Source organism: Marmota flaviventris, chromosome 16 (assembly GCF_047511675.1).
Source record: "Marmota flaviventris isolate mMarFla1 chromosome 16, mMarFla1.hap1, whole genome shotgun sequence".
In the NCBI taxonomy this organism is placed as follows: Eukaryota; Metazoa; Chordata; class Mammalia; order Rodentia; family Sciuridae; genus Marmota; species Marmota flaviventris.
This window is the reverse complement of record NC_092513.1, coordinates 55,785,675-55,805,569: the sequence shown is the minus strand read 5'-3', so window position 1 is coordinate 55,805,569 and position 19,895 is coordinate 55,785,675. Positions and strand designations below refer to the sequence as shown.

General features: G+C 35.6%; 1 protein-coding gene across 1 annotated transcript in view; it reads left to right on the top strand.

The window, feature by feature from the left end:
- L3mbtl4 (L3MBTL histone methyl-lysine binding protein 4) overlaps window positions 1-19,895 on the top strand; it is a 464,449-nt gene that overhangs the window by 133,598 nt on the left and 310,956 nt on the right. Inside the window, exon 4 of the mRNA XM_027942948.2 lies at window positions 6,691-6,742. Coding sequence (XP_027798749.2) covers window positions 6,691-6,742 — 52 coding nt within the window. The remainder of the gene's footprint in view (window positions 1-6,690; window positions 6,743-19,895) is intronic.

Here is a 19,895-nt window from a genome sequence, read left to right as displayed (position 1 = left end):
CTTTTTTGCTATTATTACATGTATCTTGGAGATGTGCACCTTCTTATTAGTTTTGGTGGTACACAGTGTTCATTCTGTGAATATATCATAATTTTTAAATAGTTCTTTACTATGAGGATTTGGGTTATTTTTATTTTTGTGGTTAAACACCACATTACAACTAGTTTTCATATTCATATGTCTTTTTGATCTGGGAATACCTTTGCAGTTGATTCACAGATAAAACCTTATCAGTGGATTTAAAATTGAAAGTATGGATTAACCATTCAAGACCATCCTGCAGAGAGGTCACCCTAGTTTATCTTCTCCCTGCAGAGAGGTCACCCTAGTTTATCTTCTCCCTAACAGTATCTGCCAGAGTGCTGCTTTTCCCTGGGTTTTATTACTCGTCTCATATCTTTGCTCACTCATTTCTTCTGTGCACGTGAACTTTTGTTTCTAGAACTGGTCTCCTTAATGCTGTCCTATGGCAAGAAAGAATACCCTTGAAGAAAGTATTCTTTGAAACTCCTTGACATATTATGCCTTTGTGCAGCATCCAGCACAAAGATCAGTGTCATTTTGGGTGCCCTTTCCTAGATTTTTTCCACCCACCTCCATTAGAATTGACTAGCATAGTGTAGGCAGATAGTAATTGGGGAAACAACATTTTTTTATAGTAATTTTATAGATGTTTAGTGTGTATGTGGGTGTTCTGGGCACAAAACCCCCAAACATTATGTAGGCTTTAAAATTTCAAATTTCCTTCATAAAAGTGCAAGTTTAACAAATAAAAAGAATGTTTTACTTGACTGTACAGGAATAAAATATATGGCTTCCTATTGTGTGTATGCAATATCTGACATTAAAGAAATGTTAGTTCTCATTCTCTCTCTGAACCTTCTAAAATCAGCAAATCAATGTTTAAATATTGAGTTATAAATTTGGAATAGAGATATGAGATATTTTTATTTCTCTAAAGAATTTTAATATCTTGCTAAATAAAAGAGAGCTAACTTCTGTAGACAAATACAGTGTGACTAAACAATTATGGAGCACATTAGTGCTCTAAGGTATGGTTACCTTTCAGAAAAAGATAGGTCACTGGGGCCTTGGTCTGATCTTGAAGTATACATGAGACTGATGTAATTTTGCAACAGCCCATAGAATCCTTTTATAGTCAGAGGAACCACTGGAAGGTGATATTTATAAGGCTACTTTAGCATTGTATATGCGTTAGCAAATTCTAAGGGAGATTTCATTCAGAGATATAGGTATATTATCAAATATTTGGACAAAATGGAAGCATTTTCTTCTCTGACTATTCCAGTAGAGCAATGGGAAAAAATCCCATAAATTCCTACATTTTTATCTGAAAGGCTAATTTCATTTATCATATTTCACATTGGATATTGGATTAGAGCAAAAAAAAAAAAAAAAAAAACCCCACAAAGCAACAGGTTAAAATTCAAATAGTAGTTTGCTACTTAAGTTATTAAATAGGATTCTGGCATTTCCTAGTTTATGAAACTGGTATGTGTTGCCTTTGGGGCAGTTGTCAGGTTCTTCTGGGGTAGGGACAGCAGGGTTCTCAGAGATCCTCTAAAGCTCCAGGGACTTCTATGTGACAGTGAATATGCTAAGTTAAAATAAAGACATTGGACTAATTAGGAGGGACAGCATGTCCAGCCTTTTTGGTTGTTTTCCCACTTCATAATCCTTTCTTCCTGTGGAACAGGTTTGAAGTTGATGAGTGGGAGTGCACAACTGCAAAGACTGATTTTATGTACCTTCAACCATTAACACCCCCTTTTGAGAACATTATTATTTTCTTTCCTAAAGCTTTATTTTCAGGTTTTGGAACTAAGGTTTGAAACCTGGGAAATCACAATGGTGGTTTTATTTTTCTCAGTTCATATTGATTTCCTTATGTCTTCTGTCTGGGAAAATAAAGTAAAATGCTCATTTTTCCTTCTGTTTTTGAAAATTCATTCTTTATTAATTAGTAGCATTATAGACATATTACCTTTATGAAATAATTAATTATTTCAGATAGAAGCATATAATGCTAGTAGGAACTTTGGAGAATATTTAGTCCAATGTCTTTGTTTTAACAAATCAGAAAAATCAGGTTAAGAGCATTTGTATCATGTGTTCAGATTTAAATAGCTCTTTATTGGTGGTGCTAGGATTTTACCTCAGGATTTATCCTGGCACAAAATTCAACATTTTTCCTACTATTTCATGTGATATTAAATAGTTTTCTGTTTGAAAAATTGTTTAAAGTGTAAAACTGTATGAAATGGCATACACCTGTAATCCTAGCTACTCCAGAAGCTGAAGCAGGAGGACTACAAGTTCCAGGGCAGGCTGGGCAACTTAGCAAGACCTATCTCAAAATAAAAATTTAAAAAGCCTGAGGGCATAGCTCAGTGGTAGAATACCCCTTGGTTAAATATTCATTACCCATCCACAATGAAGTCAATATATCATAAGAGAAATATATACTTATATAGATACTCAGAATTATAATCTTTTGTATGTATATGTGTGTGTCTGCATATCCATAACATTGATCCACCTAATGAACACACAGACACAGGAAACCTGGGTAATTTAAATCTGAAGTGAAGGGAAAAGTTATTTTGGTGGGGAGTGTTTTTTTTTTTTTCCACTTTCTAGTCAGAATTTCAATAGCAAATAAGGAAGTATGAATCAAGTATCATAATCCATTAGCTGAGTGACAGATAGCATATTACATATTTCTTTTTATTTTTCAATGAAACAGTGATTATAAAAGTGCTTCAGTGGCTGTTGTGTGAGCATAATCAACTCTTGAATGCTGTTTCTTGTTACCGTTTCAGTTTTGCTGTAGAGAGTTTCGTTGTTTTGAATTATGCGGATTTCCCATGTATTGACTGAATAAAGATGGATGAATTTGATGTAAAGAGCTACCATAGAAAATTAGCCCTGATTCAAGAGTTCATCCCACACAGCAGAATGAGGGTAGATGTGATTGAGTGACTACCATCTTCACTCCCACTCTGTCCTGGAAGAGAGCAGAAAGGCTTGCCACTGATATGTGGCAATGGCATCTGCAGGGAGCTTGTGGAAATCCATAATCTAAGACCTAGTAGTCAAGATCTGCATTTTAACAGGATCCCCAGGTGATTCACGTGCATGTTAGAATGTGAGAGGCCTGCTTTATTAATTGCATAGAGGTACCCATCATTAACTTTGGTTTTGAAATCTGTCAGGCAGAAAAGTACTGTTCTCGAATATTGCCTTTGTGCTTTCACTTAGCAAATATTGCTGAACTACACTAGGTGCCAAGCTCTGTTTAGGGGATGAAAGACATTTAGGCCATACTGCCTGCTCACCAAAATGGGAAAGATGAATAAAACTAATGATTATAGTGCAGTGTGGTAGGCCCACCAATAGATTTCTGTAAGGTATTTCTATGCTTCCACATGTTCCCAGCTTACTCTGGGCAGACGGGGAGGAGGGAGGATCACATAAAGCTTGCTGAGAGGAATCCTAAAGACTAAGTAGGAGAGTTTCAATTTTCTATTGTTGCATAATGAATTGACACAAACTTAGCAGCTTAAAGCACTCATGTATTTTATTCCAGTTTCTGGGAAGTCCAGGCATAGCTTATCTTGCTCAGAGTCTGAGGGTGAAATCAGTGGTCCTGAGGCTGACTTCCAGTTTGGGGCTCAGTATCCACATCTAGGCTCCTGTGCTTGTTGGCCGATTTTGTTTCTTGTGACTCTAGTACTCAGATCCCTGTTTCCTTTCTAAATGTTAAGCAGAGGCCACTGTCTGTAATCTTCTAGAGGCTACCACAGTTCTCAGAGACCCTCTAATAGCATAGTGGGCTTGTATCACAGGAATTTGATGGAAGAAAATAGAAATTCACTGATGGTTGTGTTGGTGAGTCTGAGAGTGCCCAGCTGGTGTGGTGTTTGTAGAATGAGGCAGGCAGTGGTGGATAGGGACTTCAGGGAAGTGGCAGTGAAGGCTGCACATGGCATGGAGAGATACAAGTAGGGCACTCAAAGGAGGGCCTGGGGTGTGCAGGGAGGATGGGAGAGTGCAGTGACATGACCGTCTAGGGAGGAGGGGCAGCCAGATAAGCACATTCTGTCACTCTGTTGCCAGTCATTCAATACAGGGAGACCCTGATCAACACTGGACATTGTGGTTTATTCACATTTTCAAAGACCACTGCAGTTCTTGGCATATAGTAATTTCCCAGAAATATTTTTTGAAATGAGTAATTGATTCAGTTAGGATTTCAAGATCTTGCTTACTTCCCCTCAGAATGCTTCTTTCATGAGAGATTTTGTAATTTGTGCTGTGCTTTTTTAGGTGGTAAACAAAAGTAGCCAGGCTAGGCTGGTTTAGTTTTTATTAAGTCCCTGATACATTCTTTGCAATTTGAAAACTGGCAAAATAACTGTGATGGTTACCATTAATTGAGAGTCTGCCATGTCCATGTATTGTTATAAGGACTTTACTTGGGTCGCTAATCCTTAAACAGTCTTGTAAAGGAGATATTATTAATCTCCAAGTCTCAGATTAGGAAACTATGGAGGCTAAATAAATATTTTGCTCAACATCATTCCAGCTAGTAAGGGGTGGAGTTGGTATTTGAACCTTTGGCTGTCGGACCCAAAAATTTGTACAAAAAAAGAAATCTCTTATTCTGTACAAAGTACTAGGTAGCCTAAGAAGCATATGAAAATATAAGGCTTTGGCAATTAAAATACTATAGTACTGGAACATGAATTGACTGACAGACTGAATAGACAGGTCAGAAAGCCAGAAATAGCATTGAATATACTTGGGAGTTCAGTGTGAAATGCACAGATCTTAGACTGACTGCAGAAGGAAGATATTAAGTAAGTGGTGTTGGGTCAAGTGGGGAGCTATCTATGCTAAAGTCTGTTGTCTTTACTTCATATCCTGACTCTACCTATCAAAGATTTAACTATATGACATGAACCACAGTGTAGTGGTCATAAAGAAAAGGGGAAAGATTTTATAATCTCGGTGTGGAAAGGCTTGTTTTACTTTTACTCAAATCTACAAGCCATGAAAGAAAAGTTTGATAATTTCTTAAAACAAACAACAAATATTCTGCATTGATATTAAAAAATACCATAAGGAAAGTGAAAAAAAGAACTTACGTACTAGGAAAATAAGTAATTTGTATCATATCATAGACAAAGGACTCATCTTTCTGATTTATCAAGACCAGAAGTTGGGTAATCATTTCAACGGAAAAGTAGAACAATGATAAAAAGAGACATTGTATAGAAAAGGAAATACAAATGCTTTTAAATATATAATGTGATCTTCAACCTCTGCATAATGAAGCAAATGCAAATGACAGCTATAATGAAATTTCAGTTTTGACCTGTCATCTTGTTAAAAAATCCCAGACTTTGATAACACACCCTATTTACATGACTGTGGGGAAACAGACACCGATCAAGCTTGTCACCCATGAAGTGGAGCTTCCGAGGTGTGGTTTGACTTGATAGTATCTAGCAACATAGAGATGCATGTCTCCTTTGACATGGCAGTGCCACTCTGCAGTCACTCTACAGATAACCTGGCATGTGCATAATACTGCACATATTCAGGTTTTCCACCGCAATAGTGTATAATTGAAAAAGAAAAAAAATGACTGGTTACATCTAAAGTAAATCCTGACATATCTATTTATACCATGCAGGTATTAGACAAGAATGAAAACACCCTTTATAAATCTGCCTGGGAGGGAAATATCACTCAGGTATTTTAAGTAAAAAGACAGGTAGAAAACAATACTATGAAATGTTATCTTTTGTGTATTATGGCAGGAAAATGAGGCTATATATTTATGTTTCATTGTATTTTTATGAAGAAAACTTTCCAATGATATATTATAAACCAATCACAATGATTATGAGAGTAGGAATATTAAGAATTGGTCAGATGTGGGAGGGCGGGGGGAACATTTTCACTATATCTTCTGTATGTATAATATTATCTGTGTACCTATTTATAACTATATCTTGAACCACATGAACTCAAAAAACGAAATAAATTAGTAAAATAAATTAGCAAAATAAGCTTCAGGAGCTGTGGTCAGTGTGTTCTGCCTGGTGGAGCACTTGACCTAGAGATGGGTTCTGTGACATGCTTATTGCTTATGCTTATCCTGTTTGCCATACCTGAGCTGTGGCTTCTTTGCAGGAAACTTTGAAATCACTTTTCCTTTCTGCAAAGGACATTGTCATAGATATTATCATCTTAACAGAGCATTACAAAAGTGCAGTAGGCTCTGATAGGGTAAAAGCAAAGTAGGATGGAGAGCTTGACTTGGGCTGAGAACAAGCCTCTTCTGTCATTTACCTTCAGTGTGGCTATCAGGTCCAGGGATCCAGTTTGTGAGGACATCTATGTTCACTTCCATATTAGCTGCTGTTGAGGTAAACTTTCTCTTGTATTTTAGCCAATGAACAATTAAGACAGTAGTAAAGGATTCCTCCCATGACCATGTGGATTGTTGTATACGACCCTGCACCCAGAAAGTACTGGCTACTGTGTATTTTCCCCTCACTAACAGAGATCTTCATGGCTTTGCTTCCTGAAAACAGAATCATTAGTTTCAAGCAGTTATCTAGAAATATAATCTAACCCATGTTTTCTGTTTTCCAGGAGCAAGTTGAAGAGGAGAAGCGGGGGACCGGCACAACCCTTTTGAGTCATGGTAATTATCACCATTGGTTACAGTTTTAGTGCACAATGAAATTTTTATTAGGTTGCTTTAGTTATTTTAGTCTTATTAATTTATATATATATAAGTCTTTATCCCAATTATTACAACATATTACGTATTGTTCTGCAGAATTCATCAGTGCCATCTGTGATTTTCAAATATATACATGAAGAGAGTATATATTATTTCCAACTTTTCACCACATATAAATAATGCCACAAGGACCAAGATATACTCAAATTAAATGTGCATTCTTATTTCATTGAGAGAAATTTCAAGAAGAGGAGTTCTTTAGTTGAAGGATAAGTTTAAAACTTTGGTAAATATCACCGAAAGTCTTCCAAAACAATAAGACCGGATTCTGTTCCTTGTAGCAGTGAAGCAAAAGCCTGTCTTCCTCAGCCCTCAAGCAAGGGGAATTAGTGGTATCTCATTTACTAAGCTTTAAAAAAAACTTTAAAGAAAATTTGTAGTTTGTAAACTCTCTCTGTGAACAAGAAAATAAGAGATGCTGTTGAGTTTATTTGCAACTCTTGGCTGAAGGTTTCCTCACCTTTGTTTACTCTTAAAATGATGACATTTGTACTCTTTGATGAAAGCTATGCTTTAGAGGAGATGTACTTTTACTCTAAAATGACTATTCCTCATTATAGTTATCAATATATCAGTGGGTTTCAGACAATAGCCTTTTAGCATTTGACAGATTCTCTGAAACTTTAAATCAATAAATGAAGATGCTACTTCACTGGAATATATATTCCACATTATTTTGTAATATTTTGCATCCAAGCAGAGAATTGTTATTAAATTTTCTGTAAATGCAGTTGAATGTCCAGCAATATTTGTGCTATTCTCAGTGGGAAGGAGACAGATAAATTTGATAATGCTCCTCTAATAAACTTTTAGAAGTACCTTAAACATTTGATGAGTAATAAGTCTTCCATTTTATTTGTTTTTAAGTATTGAAAACATCTGAAAGTACTTTGAAAAATGACAACCAGTAATTTAAATTTTAAAAGACCACCTTATATTTCTTAGCCCTGGAACATATTAAAAATTTGTGACCTACCACCTAAATGATACTTAAAATAAAGTTGTTTTCTATTACAACCAAACACTGTATGCTATTTTAAATTTCTTGTCTTCTCTGGCTGCCACCCCAGGCCTGTCATATTCTTTGCTGAAAAAGCAAAATAGGATGCAGTAGTTTGATAATTATGTAACTTGATGTTTAGCTCTTTTGAAATATACTTCAGTTATGCAACACTGGAATTTTAGAAATAAATTTGGACTGTACCTTGCCCTAATGGTAGGGGCTTTTTAAAATAATTTTTTTCTTCTCAGAAAAAGGTGGTGGTTTACGATGTTGTTGTCTACCATGCAGCTGTATTTTAACATTATTGTAAGTTGTTTTAGGTTCTTTTATTTTGTGGTTGAAGCATTCACTGTAGAAAAAAAAGATCAGACTTAGGTCAATAATGTTCAGTTACCAAACGAAGAGTCTTTAATATTTATAATTTTACTCTATCCTGACATATGTTTATCTTAGTGTTTCATTTTAGTAGAAGATACTTTTTCCTGTTCTTTTATTGGAGATTGGTCCATAATAGATTAAAGAAATCAGATAAGGTAATCAGATTCACCAAGATCTTAATCAAAACCAGGCAAAGTACTCAGTTTCACTGAAATGTAAAAAAATACAAATTCAAAAGTAGTGATGATATTTTGGACCTTCCAGATGAACAATAATTACAAAAAATTTAAGTATATCTTGGTCCTTGTGGCACTATTTATAAATGGTGAAAAGTTGTAAATAATCTAAAGGTTAAACATATTTAGAATATAGGTAAAACACTGTGGCACAATTTTATATAGAAAAATATGTCATCTAAATGCCTTTGAAGAAATTTAAATTACATGAGAGGAAAAGATTATAATAAAATATTGAGGGGGAAAATTCCCATGATATTAGTCTGAATGATGGCCAAAATTAACACATATTTATAGGAGAAATGAAAAAGATGTTAACAATAGCTATTTTAAGTAGTGAGAAAAAAAGTATATTTCCTGAGGGTTTTTTTTTTTTTTTTGCAATTAGTTTGTAATCATGTTACAATCAGACAAATACTCTTAAAAGTAAATTTAGAGACTCCTGAACACTAAAAACTTTAATTTCTGGAATTGAGTATATTGTTGGAAAATCTGTTGTTCGATTTTTCTTTTTTAAATAAGTGTTTTGTTTTGGAATAATTTTAGATTTACAGAAAAGTTGCAAAGATAGTTCAGCGGTAATTACTGTGTACTCCTCAGATAGTTTCTCCCTACATTTAACAACTTTAATGACCCTGGAATTTTTGTCAGAACTAAGAATTAATATCAGTGTATCACTCTTCACTAAACTGCAGACTTTATTCAGATATCACCAGTTTTTTAACTGATACCTACTTTCTGTTCCAGGATTCAGTCTAGAATATCACTTTGACTTATTGTACATGGTTTCTTTTACTGTGTTCTTATCTTCTCTCATGGCCAGAAGTTGCCAGTAGCATCTGAGTTTCTGGAAAGCTACAGTGTTTCCTTACATGCCACCCAGCCTCCTTTGCTCTGCTCCAGTCTCCAGAACATGCAGTGTAGAACTTACTTTTGAAGAAACACTTTTCTGCTCTGAGGGTCTTTCTTCAGACTGGCTCCTTCAAAACCTCATTATATTCTCTACTTTTCTTATTTTATATATTTTTCCCTACTCTTATTTTTTTTTCTTAGCATATCTCAGGGCACTTGTTTTCCAAAAAAATTCATTTTTTTCATATCTTTCATAATTTTTCATATCTTCTACTTAAGTATATCTGTTCAGGCCAATCAAGCCAAAAGGACCTATTATTTTGTACACTGAGGTAATAATTTACTAGAACTCTGAAGAATTAATTAGCTAAACGTCCTGAAGAAGAATTAGTACAGCTTCCAGAAGTGCTTAACTTACTTTCAGAGAGTGGTTAGTGCTGGGGGATGTGGCTCATTATGTGATTCTAAAAGCTTCAAAGATGGACTGACCCTTGAATATTATCCTAGAGTCTTTTGTTCTGGTAGCCAGCTTACTTCCTAGGTGTAACAGCAGAGGTACTTTTCTTACAAAATAATTATATCCCAGTGGAACTAATGCCTGCATTTTCTAAGCTTTGTGAGAGGTCTGTTTTCTTCCACTAAGGCAGTTGCTTTCCTAAAAGTAAATTTAGAGTAAATTTCTTAAAAGTAAATTTAAGGAAAAAGGAAAACCAAAAAAGGAAAACCAAATCCATTTCACTTCACTCAATTTCTAGTAATATAGATGGCCCTATTATTAAATAAACAATTAAATACTTAGGCACTTGGCTTCTCTGAACCTAAAGAATTCCATGTTCACTAGTCCATGAAGCTATCATGGGAGGATAAACAGGGAATACTTTCTAAATAATGAACTTCTTATGAGGGCATTGTAATAATTGAAGCATTCGTGTACACTTTAATGAAAATGCTACTGTAATAAATAGTCTCCAGGGCACATTTTCAAGTCATTTGTTTGCTTTCGATTCTAGCTTATATAAATGGTTCATCTTTGAACCTAATTGATCTCCCTTATGGCATCCTGCCACTTCTTGGTGAACTGGTGGCACTGTGAATTCAGAACCTGACAAAGGGAAGGAACACATCTGTTTTCCTCTTGAAGTTAGAAGTGATCAGTGAGTAAAACTGGATAAGGCACATAGGGTTAGGGACTGTATTTATAACACTTGTTTTATGAAGGCAGCTTTTATAGGCTACATAGAATTCTTTAATACATGAAAGTTAAAATCATGTTAGAATTTTTCTCTCATTGAAGAAATTCTGTGAAGCTTTCCGATTATTCATAATTGTAAGCCATCCTACAGAGCAACCCTTCCAAAGGCAGCACTAAGACTCTGCCACATGTGTGATTAGAGGTCCCTCATGGATAAAGGTATTGAACTCTAGAAAAGGACTGAATCCTTGATGCTCGGTGTGATTTAGCAAAAGGGAATGTCACAGTGCAGTGGAGGGAATGTTCTAGTGGAGACACTTTTGAGGCCTTTGAGTTGCAGGCAGGGCCTTGTGACAGTCAGCCTCTTTCTCTTGCCTGAGTCAGCCCCCCATCTTCCTTTTGCAGATCTTGCTCATTCTCTTGCTAAAGACAGATGCTTCTGTTTCATTTGGAGCCTGAGTGAAGGATTCTTTCCACTAACATGCTTTGCTCTTTTAAAGCATATTTAATTATTGTTTGGCATAATTACCTTTTGCGTCTTAGATTAAAGCTGCTCCTTTGAAAGCTTTTAATGTTCATTTAGACCTAAATTTTTTCACTTGAAATATTTGGAACATGGGCTTATTTTCTGACATGCCTATTTTAGATGACTTCTCATCTCCCTACACTCTCTTGGTTTCTAGAGTGAATGCATTCTTCTTTTTTAGCGTATATTTTTAAAAGTTGTGAAACTATCAAACTTATAAAAATGTAGAAAGTATAGTATAAAGAAAATTTTCCTCTTAACTTACTAATAAGTAAGTTGCCAACCCCATACTCATCAACCCTAATTCTTTATTATGTTCCTACAAAGAAAAACATGCTCTTCCAAATAGGAGATCTCCATTGATCCATTCCTGCCAGGCCTCCAAGCTTCAGACCCCATTCAGGTTTCACCAGTCATCCCAGGAATGTCCTTTAAGTGAAAGGATCAGTTTAGAATCATGCTGTGCATAGAGTTGTCCTGTGTCTCCAGTCTACTTAGTCCTGAACACTTCCTTAACTGTTCCTGAACTTTCATGACCTTGACACTTTCTAGAGCACAGGCCAGTTATTTTGCAAAATGTCCCCCAGTTTGGATTTGTCTGATATTTCTTCTATATTACATTCAGGTCATCATCTACCTTTGGGGGAAATATCACAGAAGTGATGCTTTTTTAGGGTCCTTATTGCATTCTGTCAAGTGGCACATAGTTTGTGTGATTAGAGGTCCCTCATGGATAAAGGTATTGAACTCTAGAAAAGGACTGAATCCTTGATGCTCGGATGATAAGTTTGATCTCTTGCTTCAGTTGGTATCTTGTTAGATTTTTTTTCCCACTGTGAAGTTACATTTTTCCCCTTTGGATTTAATATGTATTTAAAGACAGGTAATTAAAATTGTGAGTATAATATTTTCTACCAAACTTACTATTTTCTTTTTTTTAATTTTTAAACAATTTTTATTGATTTTTTTAGAGTTTATTTATTTATAAGTCAGTGGACTTTATTTATTTATATGTGGTGCTGAGAATTGAATCCAGTGCCTCACACATGCTAGGCAAGCCCTCTACCACTGAGCCACAACCCTAGCCCTCTTTATTGACTTGTTAGGGAGGGTTTATTTTAACATAATTATAAAAGCATGGAATATAATTTGTTTTTACTCATCCCCTGTACTTTGTGTATTTCCCTCTTCCTCTCTTCCTTTTTTTCCTTCCCTCTACTGATCTTTCTGCTATTTAATTATAGTTTTTTTTTTAAATCAGTATCTCCTGGATGACTATTGTCTTATTTATTTCATTTATTTCTTATGGATTCATGGATCCTAATTTTATTCCGTTTCTTTTTTTTTTTTTTGCCATTTCTGTCATTATTTTGATGCTCAGATTCTCTCCAGTTTGGTTAGCAGGGCCCTTAGAAAGTAGTTTTGGTGTTTTTTTGATGTATTTGTATGATTCTCTGAACACTTCTGAATTAATGGTTGTTATGGTTTAGATATGAGGGCTCCCCCAAACCTCATGTGTGAGACAATGCAAGAAGGTTTAGAAGTGAAATGATTTGGTTGTGAGAGCCTTAACTCAGTTAGTGAATTAATCCCCTGATAGGGATTAGGACAGTGATTGTAGACACAGGTAGGGTGTGGCTGGAGGAGGTTGGTCATTGGGGCATGCCTTTGGAATTTATAGTATTTCCCATGGGAATGGAGTCTCTTTCTCTTTCTCTGTTTTCTGCTGCCATGTCCTGAGCCATTCTCCTCTGTCACATTCATCTGCCAGGATGTTTTGCCTCACCTTGGCCCTGAGCAAAGAGGTCAGCCATCTATGGACTAAGACCATAAATAAAAACCATGAGCCCCCAAATAAACTTTTTCTCCTCTAACTGTTCTTGTCAGGTCTTTTAGTCACAGCAGTAAAAAAGCTGACTAAAACTTGGGTATGAGATAGTTTAGGCTCATCTTGTTGTCTCCCAGCTCCAGTCTTTGAACCAGCCATTTCTGCAGGGAGCTCTGATTCCTGTCCATGGCTGGGGCGGAGTGTGTTCATTGTTACTGGGGTGTCATTACTCCCGGGACCTCTCAATGAATTATCTGTTTGTGTGCTTATATACCATATGTATGTTCAATCAAATTTACACACACATGTATTGATAATTTATATCACTATTTTAGTGTCTACCTCTATATGTTATATCTTTGAATCACAGTTTCTAATAGTGAGAAACATGAGTATCTGGTAGTTTTAGTTTATAATGAGTAACCTTAAGTGAAATTTTTATTAGATTGCTTTAGTTGTTTTATTAAATATTTAATAATATTATCTCCCATTCATTGACTGTGTTGTATACTGTCCTACAGACTTCAATAGTGTCATCTAAGATTTAAAAATGGTGGGGGGAGAAAGAAAGAAGTTGGGAGTTGGGGGAGATAGATAGATAGATAGATAGATAGATATGCATACTAGGTGGATAGCTTGGACCTTGAGTGTTCAGCAGCCAGGGCTTTGTCTTTAGCCCTGGGTAAATGTTACCTTTAGAAGTCCAAACTTTAGTTATTTATTCTGAAGAATGATTTCTTTTGATATTTGTCAGGAAATGTATATTGTGCTTAGAATCAAACAGACCCTATTTAAATTTTGAATTGGCAGTGTTACTTCCAATAAGTTATTTGATTTCTTAAACCTAGGGTTTCTTTCTTGTGATGGTAATAATAGAAAATATCACTTACCCTATAAAACTGTCAGGATTAAATGAGACTATGTCCATAATGTATTGGACTCTGGCTAGATACTTAATAAATGCCATTTTCCTTGAACACCTTTAATAGGGAATTTATATTTTTGATTTTAATAAATCTTAGACTCTTTTTAAGTGCTGTACCTTTGCTCAGGAGAGTCCTAGAGGTCTGTTTTAAAAACTGTTTGCTCAAGATAATTAGCATTAGGTAAAACATTTTCTTAGTGATTTTTGTCTTATATTTCTCTGTGGAACAGATTGATATGAGGTTTAAACCTTTAAAGACTCATTTGCTTTTTCTTTATTATGTAACTGGAAGCTACATAGTTTGTTTCTCATAAGGCATTCTTGAACAGCCTCTCTGGGATGTAGCTGTTGAAAATAACTTTTTGGAAAAGTACTTTATGTAAAAATTGGAGATTGTTGCCAGTAGATTGTGACTGTTGTGATGAAAATGAAGAGCACAGGAAAATGATCTTGGCATGGATTTGCTCTTTAGTAGGTTGAACAGATTTTTAAAATATATAGTTATAAGATTACAAAAATTATAAACTTTTGAAAAACTTGAGAAATGTGAATTCTTTTGGGCTCACAGGGATCTTACATGCTGGATTTAAAGTCACTGTTGTATCCCCGAGGTTCTAGGTGGGTGAAGATGCTCTGAGTTCAGTAAAGGCCTGCCTGTCAGTGCATAGCTGGGGCCTTTGTGACCCTCTTGATACCTTCTTTCTTTTTTTCCCTTCCCTTGGGCAGTCTGTCATCAAGGCCCATTGCATCAGATATTTGTCACGTCTGTCCACTTCTTTTTATCTTTCCTGTACCACTTTAGGTCCCAGGTGCCATCCCTTTCCTGAACTTCTCTACCCATCTTTGTAGACCTGTTCTGGGTACCACCTCTTCCAGGCTGTACAAACCAGCCAGATAATTCTTTTCAGAACATAAGCCTGATCCTGTTATTTTCACTACATTTTCTTTGCTTAAAACCTGTCAGATGCTTCCCATTACCTGAATGATAGAATTTAGGCAAAATCATTAGTAAGGCCTCAAATCCCTGCAGAATCTGGTTGTTCCCTGTCTCTTCACACTTGCCACTCCAAGATTGGGATGTGACCACCCTTCCCTCCTGCTGATTGCACTGGCCTTGTGTGAGACTGCCATAGGGCCCTTGAACCTGCTGTCCTTTCTGCCTAGAATGCCCTTTATTCTCACCAGGTCTTTCTTTTGCCCAGTTTTCAACATAGGTTTTGCTGAAGATTTTGGCTTCAGTGCCACATGTTTGGAAAGATCCCTGATCTCCTGGATCTGGGTCTCAGGGCCTTATATTCTGTGAAAGCACTTTATAGAGTTTGTAATCATATTTTGCATTAGTTGATTGCTCCCCTCTGGATTTTAAAGCTCATAAGGGAGGTGTTATGTCTATATTTGTCTGTAGAGTTTGTTGTATCTACGGAGCCTAGTAGGTCCTCTCTACATAGTTGTTGAACTAGTGAATAGAGAGTAGTAGATGAGGTGGAAAGTTGGATTGGGCTTCTAGGACAAGTACCCTGTGTACTGTGCTCAGCTGGCTGAACATTGTCCCATGGTTAATAAACAGATGAAGCTTAGTGCAGCAGAGGGATAGCTCTTTGTGGAGAAATAACTATTGGCAAGGGTATAGTAGAAGAGGAACTGAGATTTCAGTGTACTGCCAAAAGTTGACGAGATGGGCTTGCTCAGCTGTTACAGGGTATATGTTGACTGGGGAGACAGATTTCCCAAGAGATTTAGGAGCAGGGGTCACTGGATCTAGCGTAGATAGACTTAACTGGGATCACACTTGAAGGCCAACACTAGGGTTATATTTATGTGGAGACTGAGGCCTATGGAACATTCAAGGGGTCAGGTCTGAATCAGAGGCTAGTGAGCGGGGCCTTACATGCAAGTTTGGATTTTGGGGGGTGATCATCAATTGTGTAGAGAGTTGGTGAAGAGTACAGGGGACTTCTGCAGGGGAGCATGTTGAACTGAAAATAAAAGGCTGCAGATGTGAGGAGAGGAAAAGAGGGCAGCAGGGCACAGAGGCGGGGCTCTCAGAGTCAGGAAGGAGGAGCATTGGACAGCTGAGGGGAGCTAGGCACCCTGTGTAGAGCTTCACATGCCCCAGGTCTACCGGTATGTACTTTGTAGGTTAGTTGGTTCCCAGAATGAATCTGGTACTGATTTTAAAGTAGTTTTTTTTTTTCCTAAATAAGTATCAACCTATACAAAATTAAGTTTTAGATGTTTATGGCAGTACTATTTTAATTTTGCTGTATGTTAATTAGTATTCTACCTAGAGTCTACCCTTTTATTTATATTTTTAAAAATATTTTTTAAGTTGTAGATCAACACAATACCTTTAGCTTATTTATTTTATCTGGTGCTGAGGATTGAACCCAGTGCCTCACACATGCAAGGCAAGCATTCTACCACTGAGCTACAACTCCAGCCCTTCTTTGTATTTTTAATTATCTATCTGTAGTTGTCTTCACAGTACATAGTATTTTAGAAGTAATTATTCTTCTCAGATAGTTATTATCATAATTAATTTTTGTAACAGCAAATCTGAATTTAGTAGTTTAAGATTTGACTTGACAAGGAAACTATTTTATTGATGATTTTTAAAACATAAAAAAGATACCTGGGAATTGAAACCAGTTACTCAAATTAGTCTTCATTTATGGCTCATCAGAGTAATTGGTCCATGAAATAAGACATTTATGCCACAACTGAGCCTTGGGGGAAATCATTTTTCATTTTTAAAGTGATTAGCTGATTTGTTAGATACATTTGAGCTCTGAATCTTTATGAGGATATTTAAAATTACTTTAGAGAATTAACTTCATAGAATTTATGTACAAAAACAATAGAATACTGAATGGGTCTTTGGTGCCATCTACCTGGTCTATTATAATTTAGTTGTCTGAGAATCAATCTGTGCTCAGAGACAGGTCTCTTAAGCTGTTCTATATTCAGTACAGTGAACCTCAGTTCAAATCAGAGAATATAAGACCCATTATGTGATAACTGTTCTCCCATGCTAATCCAGTATTTATGGATTCTTTCTTATTTTCAGACACATGCAATATGATAATTTGTAAAATTTCACAGTTATTCAGCATTTATAAACTTTTTTGTTGTGAGTTTGAACAGTTTACTAAGTATCAATGCTTGTTACTCCTGCTCTGTGGTTCTTTTAGTTTCTTGTTACTGTTATAACTGCTGCAGAATTCCAACAGCAGAATTTAGTTATCCTAGAATTCTGTAGGTTTGAATTCTAACATGGGTCTTATGGGGCCACAGTCCCAGTGTGGGCAAGACTGTATTCCTTCTGAAGGCTTTGGGGAGACTGAGTCCTTGTCTTTTTCAGCTTCTAGAAGTCATCTGCACTCCTTCAAAGCCAGCAAGGTTGTGTCTCTCTGGCTGTTGAGTCATGGTCATATCATGCCCTGAGCATAGCTGGGAAAGCTTCTCCATTTAAGGACCCTGTGATTACACTGGGCCCACCTCTTTACTACACACCCACTTCAAAAACCTGAACCACATCTGCAAAATTTCTTTTGCCATAGGTCTTCATAATTTCTAGGGATACAGAAATGGACATATTTGGGAGGTCGTTAATCTACCTACCTCAAGTTCCAAGTTGCAAAATCATTTTGGGCTTTCTTATAGAAAATGGGAATTATTTAGTACATGTTGCTAAGGGAAGAGTACTATAATTGAACTTTTTAGCATGTGGTGTATGGATTTTAATCATTAAGCCTAACAGCAATTGCATTTCCTCATTATATGTACGCAACACTAACTCAAGCAGGTTTAAGGGTCATAAAAACTTCAGAGGGGAAAACACCAGTATGGACTAACAGAACTCTTCATGGTTGCTTTACATGTACTTTATAGAAATTGAGTTTTACAATATTGCTTTAGAAGTTTTTACATTAAAATTTTCATTTAAATAGTTCTAATTTATTTCCCAAGTAATAAAAGTACTCTGCTTTGCTAGTGATCTGAAATTCAATGTTTCTTCATGGATTTTAAATTTACATTCATTGAGAATGACTAGTGTTTCAAAAGGTTAACAAGCTGTGAAGTTGAGATATGATTTGAAAATAATTTATTTTAAAGCATTTAAGGAAGATTAATCTTGAATAATATTTTAAGCATGTCCATTAATTGAAGCCCACCAGGCGATATCTGGAACAGAGGAAAGTCTAAATTCTGATTGACAGAATTAATTAAATTAATGAAAGTAGCAACAACAACTAGAACTTTATTGTATTTAATAGATTACATTGGGTTTCTCTAGGATACATCGAAGAAAAAGTTAAAGGGAAATATGTAGTTAATCATGTTATGAGAAGAATATTGCCATCTCATATAGATACTTGTTAATTTGATGACTTATTGGGTGGTATTTATGGGAGAGTATTTTAATATCAACCTCCTAATTATATGAAGTATTTTCTTATGGAGTCTCTGTGATGAGAATTATTTTTATAGACCTACTCCAACTGTACTACATGTCCAGGGGGAAAATCAGTTAATAGTGGAAATCTATGTGCAAAGGTGCTCTTTATTGCCAACTTCACCTTCCCTTGAAGTAACAATTTCAGTAACAATGTTAAATTCTTGAGCTCCTTATTCTCCTCTAGTGACAGAACTGGTCCCACTCAGGAATCCTGATCATTGTTACCCCTGTTGTTGAGGTGACCCTTTGTCGACTTTGCATTTTCTTCTCATCTTCAACCTTGAATTCCATATTTATCTGTCTGATTTAAACTGAAACGATGACTATTTCTTCTCCTTTTTCTTTTCCTTTTCTTCCCCCCTCTCCTTACCCTCACCTCCTCATTTATCACTTTTTCTTTCCTTGTATTTTGAAACATCAGTCTTGGTTTTTATGTCAGTGTTTTCTAATCAGTTCTTCTCTCCACCTTCCATTAAAGTGTTGGGATTCCCCAGAGTTCCAACAATGATTCTCTTATCATTTTGTACTTTTCCTCTGGGTAACCTCTGTTATCATCTTGTTGCTACACTGGCTATTTCTACCTGGTGGCAGAAGCATGCCTTAACTCTGGTGGAAGTGGACTCTACCTAGTTATACTTCACCTATTTCAATTCAATGCCCTGCTGAAATTTTCCCTTTCTCTGTGTTCCTGGTCACTTTTAATGCTGTCACCATTTATCTGTTTTCTTAAGTCAGAAATCAGCATGTAACATATGGCCTTAAAACTTAATTACTAAATAAAAATAAAAAATAAAGATGTGGAATAAGTTTTTACAAAAGCAAATGTGAGAAAGAATAATATATTCACCTCTATAGAAACATATTTGAGAACTTGGAGGAATGGATTATTTCCAATAAATCGGAGAGTATGTAGACAAAGTTTAACCCAAGAAAAGAGTTGAAGCTTTGAATATACAGTCGAAGAGACTTGGAGGTCCAGCTGAACTGTTCATCTTTATAATGCCAGTGATAAACTCTTCCAGGCCATAGAAAAAGTTGAAAGTTCCTTTATGGAGTAGCAAATGAAACCTGAGTACAAAAAATAAAATAAAATTTTAGACTAGAAATCACATCTGAACACAGATATAAAATCCTAAATAAATATTGGCAAATATAATCCAGCCATATATTGGAAAAATCATACTCTTTTACTAAAGATGGCATATTGTTCATTAATGTAATGTTCAATAATGAAACAGGGTTCAGTATTATAGAATCTACCAGTGTATTTCATATATTAATAAATTAGAAGGGAAAGCCATGTAATGTTCTATTAGACACTGAAAAAGCTTTTGATAAAATTTAACTGCTATTCCTAGCTAAATTGTGTTTGTATAAAGAATTGAATATGGTAAAAGTTATTCTAAAATGTAATAGCAAATTATAAAAACCTTGAAGTAAGGAATTAGGAGTGTCTATTATCAGATTAATATTAATTCTTTTTAATTTTTAGTGAATAAAATAAGCAACAAAGTCAAATGAGTATAAACTTTGGAAAGAAGGCCCAGAACTGCATCCCCTTACATGAATGCACACACATTTGCAAGTAACATGATTTTATACCTGGAAAAATCAGAAGAATCTAATTACAAAATATCACAATAAATATAAGA